Source organism: Glandiceps talaboti, chromosome 5 (genome assembly GCF_964340395.1).
Source record: "Glandiceps talaboti chromosome 5, keGlaTala1.1, whole genome shotgun sequence".
Classification (NCBI taxonomy): domain Eukaryota; kingdom Metazoa; phylum Hemichordata; class Enteropneusta; family Spengelidae; genus Glandiceps; species Glandiceps talaboti.
Window position 1 is genome coordinate 19,001,048 of NC_135553.1, and position 14,154 is coordinate 19,015,201.

General features: G+C 35.5%; 2 protein-coding genes across 2 annotated transcripts; both read left to right on the top strand.

Moving 5' to 3' along the window:
* The first annotated feature begins 616 nt into the window (after positions 1 to 616).
* On the top strand, positions 617 to 6,192 carry LOC144435953 (L-xylulose reductase-like). Its single transcript, XM_078124594.1, has 8 exons — positions 617 to 668; positions 2,151 to 2,248; positions 2,885 to 3,039; positions 3,641 to 3,683; positions 4,538 to 4,637; positions 5,363 to 5,427; positions 5,762 to 5,882; positions 6,083 to 6,192. Exons 1-8 carry the CDS (start codon positions 617 to 619, stop codon positions 6,190 to 6,192), a joined length of 744 nt encoding a protein of 247 aa, XP_077980720.1.
* Positions 6,193 to 8,962: 2,770 nt separating this feature from the next.
* LOC144435951 (L-xylulose reductase-like) lies at positions 8,963 to 14,154 on the top strand. The gene is made up of 8 exons (XM_078124592.1): positions 8,963 to 9,131; positions 10,742 to 10,839; positions 11,242 to 11,396; positions 11,985 to 12,027; positions 12,458 to 12,557; positions 13,190 to 13,254; positions 13,721 to 13,838; positions 14,045 to 14,154. Exons 1-8 carry the CDS (start codon positions 9,080 to 9,082, stop codon positions 14,152 to 14,154), a joined length of 741 nt encoding a protein of 246 aa, XP_077980718.1. The 5' UTR covers positions 8,963 to 9,079.

The window sequence follows — 14,154 nt, forward strand, 5'->3', positions numbered from 1 at the left end:
ATGTGACCATCCCCTAATTTCATTTTTCTAAATATGGGTCTCCCCAGGACCAATTTTTTAAAGAATGCCTACAATCCTTTGCATCCTGTATGATCATTGATATTGCAACCTCTATCCTACTAGGTCCCTAATTATACAGCTGGGTTGACTGAGGCACAGTCGTGATTACAAATCTTGTCCAAGCTAAGGACGTTAACCATTCAGAAACAAACTTCAGCGACGGGCTTTGAACCTGCAACCTGCAGCCTGCAGATTCCAAGCCCGTCACGCTAATTCATGGTAACTACATTCGCATGATTCGACCATCATGACCGCGATGATATAATTAATCTTTCATATTAATTTTCAATGTTTTTGCTAGCGCAATGTATCTTAAACAACCACTTTTTTCTAATATGATCAATCTGAAAGGTTTGTCTCATTGCTCGTACTCCACACAGTATTAGGCGTTATTAGAGGATCCACAATGACCAATTTTCAGTTAATAGATGATAAATTAACATGTCACGTGACAAAGTCTGCCAGGTACTAACCTGCACCTGACAAACTCAAGGTTCCAGTCACTCGAGTCGATCACGTGCACCATTACAGATGTTTCAATGGTAAAGGCTTTACAATGGAAATACGTTTCGATGGAAAACGGGCTCTGGTGACTGGTGCTGGAAAAGGTAACCGTATTGAGTCAATGATTAGATTTGAAGTGTAGACTTTACCTGTCACCTCGATTACAGCATGGAGCAGAGGTGTAAGGGGAGATGGTTATAGATACACGTACGCGAGACAAGGTCGAAGTACATTGACTGGTTATAGTACTCGTTTCACCATTCTCGCAAGACAGAGCACACATTCGAAATATGGGGGTACATTCGACGGTGCCGTAAGAGGCCTGAGGTTTACGACGTCGCCGTTTCGCTAGAACACGACCACAGTAATAATATATCGTATCATAATGCCACAGACTGACATTTACTAGAAACGACATTCTTTATCACCCTGTACACTTGCTTTGTTATATTCAGTTGCAAAAAGTTCCTACAGTAACTTTAAAATTCTCTAACTTAAGAGTTGGTGGATAGAAGTACAACTACAGGCACTTGAATCAATGTGTATGATTTAAAAAAAAATATGTATGGTACACATTGATTCGAGTGCCTGTGAGTACAACAAGCATTAAAATCACAGGTTGATATCTATTCATCCTTATCATTGCAATGATATGACGTATCATACTGTGTTAATGGGATACAAAACTTGGGAAATCGGGAAGGTTATTATTTTCGGGCGCATTTCAAGTAAAACACCGATGCCAATCTCGATAAACACATTCCTCGGCTATTTCCATGCCCGAGTTTGCTACACCTTTACATGTAAAGTATACAACTCGGGAGTATATATGTTGACAGTCAATGTGTTTGCTCAAAACAGGTCATATTTCGTCATTGACCTGGCATACAAATAAAGACAACAGTAATTTCCCATTGCTATGACCTTCAAAATATGGTTTGTACAACAGATCGTGGAAACAGTAAACAGGAAACCATGCGCATTGGATTTTTTTACATTCGTCATATAATTGGAAACATGAATGTAAAACATACAATCTTCATGGATTCCAGGCCATGGAAACAGATAAACGAATCTCAAATACCCTATAATAATAATACACCTCTTTTAATGCCGGCAAGGTGTAGAAAACCGCAATGGTCTCTGCAATAGTACCTGTTATGGAGATAAACATTTCCTTGTCCGTCTAACGTTGCTGCTGAGTGGGAGAGAAGCTATGTACGAGCTATGTACGAGCTATAGATGAACGACAGTTACTTCTCGTCACAGATTCACCTCAGTCAGTAGATCTAGACATGATACGAAATTACATAATGTCAGTATATCTTACATGATTGCTGCAGTCGCAGCTTTACTTGTAGTGTGCACGTGTCCGATATTTAATTTACAATATTCATATTAATGGCCAGAATATATAAACTATAGTAGCCCAGAAACTTTGCTATCCTGTTTAACACTGTCGTTTGCTTGAAAATGCCAGGATGTCGATATTCCATTTCCAAATACCCAAATCTCTGGCACAACAAGATGCTCTTTCCCAAAAGTCAACGTCAGACTGAGAGAAATTTAAACCATACATCTTTCAGGTATAGGTCGCGAGTTGGTAAAACATCTTGTGAAATGTGGTGCTGAAACGTATGCTTTAAGTCGAACCCAGTCAGATTTAGACAGTCTAAAACAAGAGGTTAGTGTTTGACCTTTCATTACAACACGTAAACATAGGTATAGTGTATGTATGTAAGTATGTATGTATGTATGTATGTATGTATGTATGTATGTAGGTAGGTAGGTATGTAGGTAGGTATATGTCTCTTTGTTCATATTGTTCAGAATTTCAAACACTCTGAATGCATACGGAAACTTACTAAAAAATTGTATCAAGTAAAATGGGTATAGTTAGTGTATGTATGTATTATGTATGTATGTATGTATGTATGTATGTATGTATGTAGGTAGGTAGGTACATGTAGGTAGGTAGGTAGGTAGGTAGGTAGGTGGGTAGGTTTATGTATCTTTGGTCATATTGTTCAGAATTTCAAACACTCTGAAAATTACTAAAAAATTACAAATATGCAACACCTAATCTATTTTGGTGGGTGTTTCTTAGCAATTGTGATACATTTTTCATCATAATCTTCAGGTTTTGGTTACGCTTTCAAAACTTACACTTTATAAAATGAAAATACTGCGAAACAATACATAATTGTTATCAAAGGTTTTTCAAATCATGTTGTATTTTCATCAGCAAAATATCAAACAAGTATAACAAAACACAAACCTAAAATAGATCAGAAGGTGTTTTGTTTATATTTATTGACAGGTACCTGGAATTCACACAGTAACAGTTGATTTGTGTGACTGGGATGCAACACAGATATCAGTTGAATCTATTGGACCCATTGATCTACTCGTTAACAATGCTGCTGTTGCTAGTCACCAACCATTTCTGGAAGTGAGGAGAGACGATTTCGAAAAGTATGACATCTTTCCAATATCAGTACCTGATTTTTAGATATTTTGTTTTATCATATACCAGTTCACCTTTAGGGACAATCGCACAAGCTCAACAAGCGAACTTGGTTAATTTAGTGTGGGGAGGGGGGATCTGTCGTCAATGCGATTGCTGAACTTCATTTTCGCACTTCTAACCAAGTTTCGAAAACTTTCACGCCTTCAGTAATAAAAGATTCTGTATTTAGTACCGAGCTGTTGAAAAAGTGATAAAAATTTGGAACTTTATGTTTACCATCATGTTTTTACATTGCATCAATCGCAGTGGTACCGGTGTGACCGCTACAATTTCATCATGGTTTACATCAAACATGTGAATCGCACTTCTGAATGTTCGTTTGGGGGGGAGGGGGTTCGTTTATTAAATAAGCTTGTGTGACATTGCGCGATCGTCCCTTACACAACTACCGGACCGGTAATATATACAACTAAAAAAATCAATCGTCATGTCTTTATCAAAGAAGAGTTTAGTACATATTAATTATGTGTTTATTATTAAGAAGGCTAAGTGATGATGTATGCAACGCGTTTGACCCAATGATTCTTTTGTGTTTCTCTCAAATAGAACAATAACTACGAATTTAAGATCATACATCCAAGTAGGGCAGGTAAGCTAATCATGTACTATCTGAATAGTTTTACAACCCCTTTGTCTGTTTTGTACCTGTGGCAGAACTCGAAGTGAAGTCTTCGAATGGGTGGTCATATGTGTGTTTATGTTAAAATTCGATGCAGAAAAAAGAAACTGTGCATGTAAGACTAATATGGCACATAGGCTGCTATATAAATAACTAAGGGACTGGGCAGAAATTACAGGGGGCAGTGTTTTTCAAAAGACCGAGGCATGAAAAATATAGACTCCCTTAAATCGTTGCACAAAAATCCTGACCCACCCCTCAACCATTCATGAGCAAAAGTGCCCCCCCCCCCTCCTCGACAAATTCTAATGAGTTCACAAATACAATTCAACACACTAATATTCCTGAAATTGCGTCTTCATATAAAACATATAGTACTGTCATAGTACTACACACACACTTTAGTTTTGAGTTCATAAAAGATTTTTTTAATTGATTTGACTACCAACACATTATTGCATACAAATCAGTGACCTACCCCTATATGCATGCACAAAAATCAGTGACCCCCTCCCCCAAATCCCTCGCACAAAACACCGCCCCCCTCCCATAATTTCTGTCCAGTCCCTAAGGGAAACAACTTCCATAGTTGAATTTTGCCCACACCTACTTCAGACTTGTACATCTTCCACTAACCCATAGCGAGTAAACTATTTGTATTGATGACCAATAACATGCAATTCATATTACACAAATAAATTCTGCATATCAATCATGCTCAGCATGTTATTTGCGATTTTGTACACTTAATCTCCGAAAAATAGACCAAATCTGTGCCATATAATTTGTAATAATTTGTAATTCACACTTCCACTTTGTACTAGATAGCTGCTCGCACCATGGTATCCAGGGCCACGGGGGGAGCTATAGTCAATGTGTCAAGTCTGGGTTCCCTTTTAGGGTTTACAAATACGACAACTTACGGTCAGTATATGCAAATTATTTAGTGACTTAACCACCGCGATTTCTATCATTGCTATGGGGTTTGATTTTCATGTGCATTTTAACATTTGAAAAATTCATAGTATTTAACAATAAGTTGTGACAGTGTTTGTATTCGCGATACTTCATTGTTGTTTATTTTCGAGATGAGCCGAAATGTATGTAATGTAAATGTCACGTATTAATGTAATGTAATCCTGTGATAGGTAATGTAATGCGATGTAATATGTAATGTAATGTGATGTAATACAATGCAGTGTAATGTATTGTAACGTAAGGTCATTCGATGTAATGTAATTTAATACGATGTAATATAGTGCAGTGTAATGTAGTGTAATGTAATGTAATGTAATGTAATGCAAGGCTAGGTACTGTAATGTAATGTAATGTAATGTAATGTAATGTAATGTAATGTAATGTAATGTAATGACTTTATAGTGTTGATGTAACATGGTCGATTATGTGTGCAGATCCAGCATCAGAAAAATATCAAATTCCATCACGTTACAGTTGTAGACAATTGCAATTGAGAACAGTCTCATCATAATGTTTCAAATACTTTGATTTAAAACTACAGTTCTCTAGTATTAGATAAAAATAGAAATATTAATACCAGTTGATAAAATTAATAGAATACGTTGTGCCTTATGTTTGTCCAAAAGACACTAGTTCATTCAGTAGCTTGTGTATTTTGTTATTCAACACAGCTGCTGCTAAAGCTGGCATTGACTCCATTACAAGGACTATGGCATTGGAACTAGGCCCTCATAAGGTAAATATGATATTTGAAGAAATACAAATGTATAAATATGAAATTGTTTTCTCTAATATATTAGTACTCGCTGTGACCAAATACTAAGAATTTTTGAACTCGACGTTTTACACGTATTTGTTCACGAAAGCTTAAGCTATTCAGTTACCGAACAGAATTAGAACATTGCTCTGGAAAATCGGCGGTATAGAAATATGACCGACCGACCGACCGACCGAACGAACGAACGATCGATCGATTGACGTACATCAACACATCGACATATTGAGTTGACTAAAAGAGTGCATGGCATCTGACAAATGTATCAATGTAATTATTTCCTTTCATATTTCAGGTTCGTGTAAATGCTGTTAATCCAACGGTTGTACTTATGACAGCCATGGCAAATGATTTCTTGTCACACCCCGAAAGCAGTCAACCATTGCTAAGTAGAACTCCACTACAGAAATTTGCAGGTTAGTTTAACCATAGACTCTGGACTAAATCTAGAAAAGTGTAGAAATGACATATTTGAATATTTAGATTAAGTCGAGTGTCAACATGCAATACGTTTTGCAATGTTCTAAAGATACAAGTACGACCAAGGGATAAATAGATTTTACCGTGTAAAGTGACACTGCACTGCGACATCTAACGGTGGTCTTTGATATTTCAGAAATTGAAGATGTGGTTAACTCGATAATCTACCTGTTGAGTGACAAGGCTGCCATGATCACTGGTAGCTGCCTGCCTATCGAAGGAGGATTCATGGCAGCTGGCGTATGATGATTACGGGATAAGCTAATTGAGTGCACACCTTCCTACTAATACTCTATATATCAAAACGATGTTGTAAACAATGTTACTGATTAAAAGATATATTGTATACAGTAAGGACCGAGATCAATAGTTCAATGTAGGATTAAAAAAATGAATTCTTTTACTTTTTTTTTTGGGGGGGGGGGAGTTTGAGCCATATTAGTTCACATCTCATTCAACAAAACCAATTTTCACTTTAATGTATCTCTTTTGTACGCCTAAATGCAGATATTTCTAAAAAGAAATGTCTTCAAATTGAGAAATAGAATAACTTTTACTTTAACAGTAAATGTATGGCACTACAATAAAGTAAAGTGTCAATAAAAGAACTACAAATCTACCTCACTACATACTGGCTTTGTATTCATAGCACTACATATTGATTTGAATTGATTGTGCTGTCTGAAACTATTTTCAATTTTGGCCAATTTAGTTGGAAGGGAGTGGGGTTGGGGTCTGAGGCCTAACTAAAACAATTTAGATTTTTATCCTACATTGAACTATTAATCTCGACCCTTACAAATGATCCATTGTACTTTTTTTCCCGAAACAATAAAGTCAACTTGGTTCAATCTCTGTTTGGATTAGATTCAAGAATTATTTTGAGGGTAACTGCATGGTGGTATAATCATAAAAAATACATTTGGACCAATTCATTTTCGTGGCAGATAAACGATATGATTCTCAATAAGTAGTGATGATAACTATCTCAATACTACATATTTTATTGTGATATTGTTTGCGTTTTTTACATTTACCCAAAATGGGTGTGTTTTAGGTGTCAGAAAACATGGGATTTTCGCTATTTCTATTCAATATTCTATGAACTAGTGTAATTTGAGAACAAACTACACGGTCTTTATATGTTTTAGGTTTTCTAGATTCTTCAGAATTCGACAAACTTCTGTGCTCCGATCACCTAATTGTAAATGTGAGTTACTATAATATCTAAAATCTATCAATCATGTCTAGTATGGGTGCCTTTAGAAAGATGATGCAAACACCATGATGTCATAGAAGTATTTACTTCAGGGACTAAATGAATTAACAAAAGTACCACGAGCATGACATTGTACAAACATCCCCATGTGGCATCCTGAAACACCTTACTGAAATGCTATCGTACACGAAATCCAGCCATTCAACTCTGATGTCTTGTTGCAACACTGCATAAAAAAAAGCTTAGGGACGATAGTCACGAGTCTGGCAGCGAGACTAATATATTGCAGATACTCTGTAGTAATTATTTGTGGCCAATTTCTTTTAGATGATGTTTAAAGCTAATAAAGACCAAGGTAAATATATACATGCTTAATTTGTGGTGCTCACATCACGTTTTACTGAATGGTGGCCATATTTGTAGTGAACAATCCTGATTTACTGCATAACTCAAAAACTCTATATATGGAGACTTTAATCAAGTGTCTACCCATATATTATCAGGTTTGAACTTTCTTTTGAGACTTTGACCTTGACCTCCAGGGTCAATTATAAAAATTCAGCCATTTGCTGCATTATCACAGACACTCTGTAGTTGCCACAATTTCATTTTAATCATGTCTCCTTTCACTCCCATAGAAGTAAGTATTCGAAGGGACTGTGTCTTCTATGAAGACTTGTCTTTCTGGCAGATATGACTAACATTGGGAAAAGATATTTCATATTACACTTTGAGATATATATATATATATATATATATATATATATATATATATATATATATATATATATATATATATAGAAAAGATATTTCATATTACACTTTGAGATATATATATATATAATATATATATATATATATATATATATATATATATATATATATATATATATATATATATATATATATATATATATATATTCTTCATTTAAAAAGTTCCCAATTTTAGAACTTAGCAGCACCTACCATACATTTTCTTCAGAATGATATAGGGAATGATGATTATAACAAAGACACTTGTAGTGTCATAAATACTTTGCCAATGGAGTAACTCTTTGATATTGAAGTTAATGGTCTCAGTATGATATACACATATAGGGTTACAGTCGTCCTGTATTTTCTAATGATATTTTGTCATCATAGTTTGTCGGCATTATTCACGATAGTCAATCCTGTATTGTAACTCCTTTATTGATTTCAAATCAAATGTATTGATTCATCTCTACAAAATAGATACCGTTGTATTTCCGTTATTTAAAAAGAAACCCCTCTTTTTTGCAAAGGTATTTGAAATTTTTATGATACTTCTTATTGCTCAGGAATGTTCTTTTAGTGTGGCAAGTTTCACCAGACGTACAAGCCTCAGTACGCTGCAACTACTTCCTGAACAACTTACATAATAATTGTCAAACGTTGTGTATCTCTTGCCTGACATCATATTCTAGCCGCTGCGGTAGAGTTTACGTGAAACGATGGGTAAATGTTTTGCAGTGACGTAAAGCAACTGATTTTAAAATTGTGCTTATCAAATCTATTCTACATCTTGATTTAACACATATAATACCTAGCAAAGAACCACAAGTGTGAAGTTAATATACTATTACATATGATTGGCATCAAAGGTAACCCTTAAAATGCCCAAAGTATTTTCAGATGTGACCCCCCCCCCCACACACACACACACACACCACCGAGGCATATCATTACATGTTATTTCAAAAGAGCTGACATGGAGGTCAGATGGTTTGCGATGACCCCAGGGTCGATGACGTACGAACAAAAAGGTTGCTGCTTCCACAAGGTTGTTTATAGCCAGGGATTGTGTTGGCGGATTTCTGTTTATGCCGAAGTTCACCTATACTACATCATACCAGTGTAAAGGTTGGCATTTGTGTTCTCGGACAAACTAAGAACATGGAAATAAGATTCGACGGAAAGAAGGCTTTAGTAACAGGCGCTGGAAAGGGTGAGTCTAGTTCCTATACTATACAGTATTGTAACAATTTACACCTCCACTCACAGTATAAGTCGTTAGTCTAGAATCCTGACATGCATGAGATGCAATTTAAAATTCATCTACAACCACCCACACAGTTAAACATCACGTCTTACAATCAATTACACAATTCTAACCAGTAACACCGTCCCTCATCAAGTTAGCATTTATTTGGGTAGTTGTATTGCCCAGATATGGTATACTTGTCAGCTCACGATGCTACTTATACATTGTTTATGTCACTATAGCAGTTGAGGTTCACTGATTGGATGAACAACATTTTGTACAGCTTTAGGGATTTTGACCAGTGGTTTATTCCCGGGGTTTAGTTAGAAACCAAGTTGGCATCCAGACTGGAAAGGGTAGGTGTAATGTACCACCATGGGAATGGATATAGTTGTACAGTTTACGGGTTAAAACCTGGTTTTTAACGCCATTGTATTATTAGACCCATGACGTCGTTACGGTCAGAAACCATGTGTCAATGCCCACAAACAGCACCTAACATAACTAAACCAATTTATCAACTAAAACACGAATATATACATCGATCTTCAAACAAGAAATCGACAAATGAAAATGTTTGTGTTCATTTGAGACTTTCGTTCGACAGTTATATCATATTACATCGGAAATTTGCAGAGGATTTATCACATGTTGAGACATCAGAGCCAAGTCTGAAAATCAGTCTATATATATAATTAATTATTTCAAAAACACTTTTGGATTTTAGCATAAGATGTAGTAGTCTGTTCATGTCAGAGTGGTTTAATGTCGACGGGAGGAGGCAGACAGAATAATCGTTTAAGTTACGAGTATACTGGACCTTGAAACCGTGATTGTTGTATTAATTACTTTCAACTGTATAATTGAATTCTGTGTCGGAAATTTCAGGCCTTTCCTGCAAAAGTCTGATAAATCGAACCAAATATTGGATACACATATATTTCTATTGAGATATGACTGTGACATTATAATTGATTGATATTATTGACCCACGTCCAGTGTTTACATTATTTACTGGGTTGTCGGTTGGAATATCTAGTTTTCGGTGACCTAAAGGTCAAACCACTCCCCTCTACCCTCTTTACTATTGTGGTCGCGGTTTGAACGCTAGTCTATGTTGATTACTAGACTGTAAGATACATCCTGTCGTTCCGCCCTCATCGACCCCCTCCCTTTGTAGGGGGGGGGGGGGGTCAGGGCGAAACGACACGGCTCAAGTTGACCGATTTGTGAGTGTGCCCCTTCACGGTGTACCTTACAGTCTAACATTTGCCATGCTGTAAGAAATGTGACACCTATGCAGCTTGACCGAACACTGCAGGATCTCTTGAAAGACAAACAGTGATATGCTTAAAAACTATCCTGTATTAATTAAATTAAAGATTATAATTCTTGTTTAATATATAACCTAAGCTTTATGGTCAATTTCTGACAGGTCTCAAATCATAGTTACAGAATGTCAAAATATTTATATGATATAAGGATACATTTATGTAAATACATTGATATATTTAAAATGTTTAACCATGTCTACACATACAGTACATAGATGATGTAACATATTCTTCTGGTAGGTATAGGTCGCGAGTTGGTAAAACAACTTGTGAAATGTGGTGCTGAAACATTTGCTTTAAGTCGAACCCAGTCAGATTTAGACAGTCTAAAACAAGAGGTTAGTATTTGACCTTTCATTTCAACATGTAAATATATCAAGTAATGGGTATAGGTAGTGTGTGTATGTATGTATGTATGTATGTATGTATGTATGTATGTATGTATGTATGTAATAGGTAGGCAGGTAGGTAGGTAGGTGTGTTTGTTTATATTATTCACAATTTCAACAATTCTGCATTTAAAAAAAATACCAAATAAATTACATCATACTCTTTAAGTTTTTTTTATCTCTTTCAAAACTTACACTATATACTTATATTAGTGAAAATACTGCAAAACAATACACAATTGTTATCCAACTTTTACAAGTCATATTGGATTTTAATCAGCAAAGTATGAACTGTAAGAAAACACAGACCTAAAATAGATCGGAAGTTGTTATGCTTATATGTATTGACAGGTACCAGAAATTCATACAGTAACAGCCGATTTGTCTGACTGGGATGCAACAAAGATATCAGTTGAATCTATTGGACCCATTGATCTACTCGTTAACAATGCGGCTGTTGTTGTTCACCAACCATTTCTGGAAGTGAGGAGAGACGATTTCGAAAAGTATGACATCTTTCTAATCTCAGTACCTGATTTTTAGATATTTTGTTTTAATATATATACCAGTTCACCTTTAGGGACAATCGCACAATGTCAGACAAGCACAACAAGCGAACTTCGTTCTTTTAGGGCGGAGGGTGTCTGCACTTTTAACCAAGTTTCGTAATTTCTCGGTTTCAATGATAACACCTTCTGTATTTAGCACTGAGATGCTGATGAGGTGATAGCATGTACTTCATGTTTAAGACCATCATGTTTTTACATTGCATCAATCGTAGTGGTACCGTTGTGACCGCTACAATTTTCATCATAGTTTACATCAAACGTGTGATTCGCACTTGTGAATGTTCGTTTAGGGGGAGGGGGGGTTGTCCAAAACTGACTATATCATCATTAAGCTTGTGCGACATTGTGCGATCGTACCTTACACAACTATCGGTAATATATACAACAATGAAAATCAATCGTCATGTCTTTATCAAAGAAGAGTTTAGTACATAATTATGACATTGTGTTTATTATTAAGCAGGCTAAGTGTTGATGTATGCAACGCGTTTGACCCAATGATTCTTTTGTGTTTCTTTCAAACAGAACAATAAATACGAATTTAAAATCATACATCCAGGTAGGGCAGGTAAGCTAATCATGTTCTATCTGATGAATAATGTTTACAGCCCTTTGTCTCTTTTGTACCTGTGGTAGACATCGTGTGGACAAAGTGAAGTCTTCAAATGGGTGGCCATACGCACGTCTATATTAAAACTCGATACAGAAAAAAGGAACTGTAGATGTACATTTGTAAGACCGTAATATGGCACATAGGCTGCTATATAAATCACTAAAGGATACAACCTGCACTGTTGAATTTTGCCCACACCTACTTCAGACTTGTACGTCTTCCGTAGCGAGTAAACTATTTGTATTGATGACCAATAACATGCAATTCATATGACAGAAATAAAGTTAGCATGTCATTTGCGATTTTGTACACTAAATCTCAAAAAAAATATCTGTGCCATTTTGTAATCTGTAATAATTTGTAATTCACTTTTACTTTGTACTAGATAGCTGCTCGTACCATGGTATCCAGGGCCACGGGAGGAGCTATAGTCAATGTGTCAAGTCTGGCTTCCCTTGTAGGGTGTGCGAATACGACAACATACAGTCAGTATATGTAAATTATCAAAGACTTAACCACGGCGATTTCTGTTATTTTAATGTGCATTTTAAAATTTAGAAAAGTTACATTATATAACAATAACATGTAGTTACAGTATTTGTATGTTTGTATTCGCGATACTTCATTGTTCGTTATATTAGATATGTGCCGTAATGTATGCAATGTAAATGCATGTGTTATTATTTAATGTAATCCCATGCTAGGTAATATAATGCGATGAAATGTAATGTAATGTAATGTAATGTAATGTAATGTAATGTAATGTAATGTTATGTAATGAAATGTAATGTAATGTAATGTAATGTAATGTAATGTAATGTAATGTAATGTAATGACTTTATAGTGTTGATGTGACATGTTCAATTATGTGTGCAGATCCAGAGTTGGCAAGATATCAAAATCCATCATTTTACAGTTGTAGACAATTGCAATTGAGAACAGTCTCATCAAAATGTTTCAAGTATTTTAAAACAACAGTACTCTAGTATTAGATAAAAATAGAAATACCAGTTCATAAAATGAGTAGAGTACGTTGTGCCTTATGTTTGTCCAAAAGACACTATTTTTTCCAATTCGTTCAGTAGCCTGTGTATACGTATTTTGTTTTTCAACACAGGTGCCTCTAAAGCTGGCATCGACTCCATTACAAGGACTATGGCATTAGAACTAGGCCCTCATAAGGTAAATATGATATTTGAAGAAATACAAATGTATAAATATGAAATTGTTTTCTCTAATACCTTAGTACTCGCTGTGGCCAAATATTCAGAGTTTTTTAAACTAAACCTTTTATACGTATTTGTTCACCAATTCAGCGTATTATATGGTGTTCTTTAGCCATTCAGCGCTACTGAACAGAATTAGAACATTACTCTGAAAAATCGGACAGAAATTTGATTGAGTGAGTGAGTGAGTGAGTGAGTGAGTGAGTGAGTGAGTGAGTGATTGATTGATTGATTGATTGATTGATTGATTGATTGATTGATTGATTGATTGATTGATTGATTGATTGATTGATTGATTGATTGATTGATTGATTGATTGATTGACGAACATCAACAAATCAATATAAATATATTGAGTTGACTAAAAAAGTGCATGGCATTTGACAATTGTATCAATGTGATTATTTCCTTTCATATTTCAGATTCGTGTAAATGCTGTCAATCCAACGGTTGTTATGACAGCATTGGGAAAAGAAATCTTGTCACAGCCCGAAAAAAGTCAGCTAGTGCTAAGTAGAACTCCACTACAGAAATTTGCTGGTTAGTTTAACCATTGACATTGGAGTAAGTCTAGAAAAGTGGAGAAATGAAATATTTCAATATTTTAAATTAACTCGAGTGTCAACATGCAATAAGTTTTCCAATGTTCTAAGATACAAGTACGACCAATTGCAAGGGAGAAATATATTTTACCGTGTAAAGTGACACTGCACTGCGACTTCTAACGGTGGTCTTTGGTATTTCAGAAATTGAAGATATGGTTAACTCGATAATCTACCTGTTGAGTGACAAGGCTGCCATGATCACTGGTAGCTGCCTGCCTATCGACGGAGGATTCGCGGCAGCTGGCGTGTGA

Coding starts and splice junctions, on each gene's coding strand:
- LOC144435953 (XM_078124594.1), top strand. CDS start 617: ATGGAAATACGTTTCGATGGAAAACGGGCTCTGGTGACTGGTGCTGGA. Junction 669..2,150: donor GGTGACTGGTGCTGGAAAAG/GTAACCGTATTG, acceptor TACATCTTTCAG/GTATAGGTCGCGAGTTGGTA. Junction 3,684..4,537: donor CATACATCCAAGTAGGGCAG/GTAAGCTAATCA, acceptor ACTTTGTACTAG/ATAGCTGCTCGCACCATGGT.
- LOC144435951 (XM_078124592.1), top strand. CDS start 9,080: ATGGAAATAAGATTCGACGGAAAGAAGGCTTTAGTAACAGGCGCTGGA. Junction 12,028..12,457: donor CATACATCCAGGTAGGGCAG/GTAAGCTAATCA, acceptor ACTTTGTACTAG/ATAGCTGCTCGTACCATGGT. Junction 13,839..14,044: donor TCCACTACAGAAATTTGCTG/GTTAGTTTAACC, acceptor TTGGTATTTCAG/AAATTGAAGATATGGTTAAC.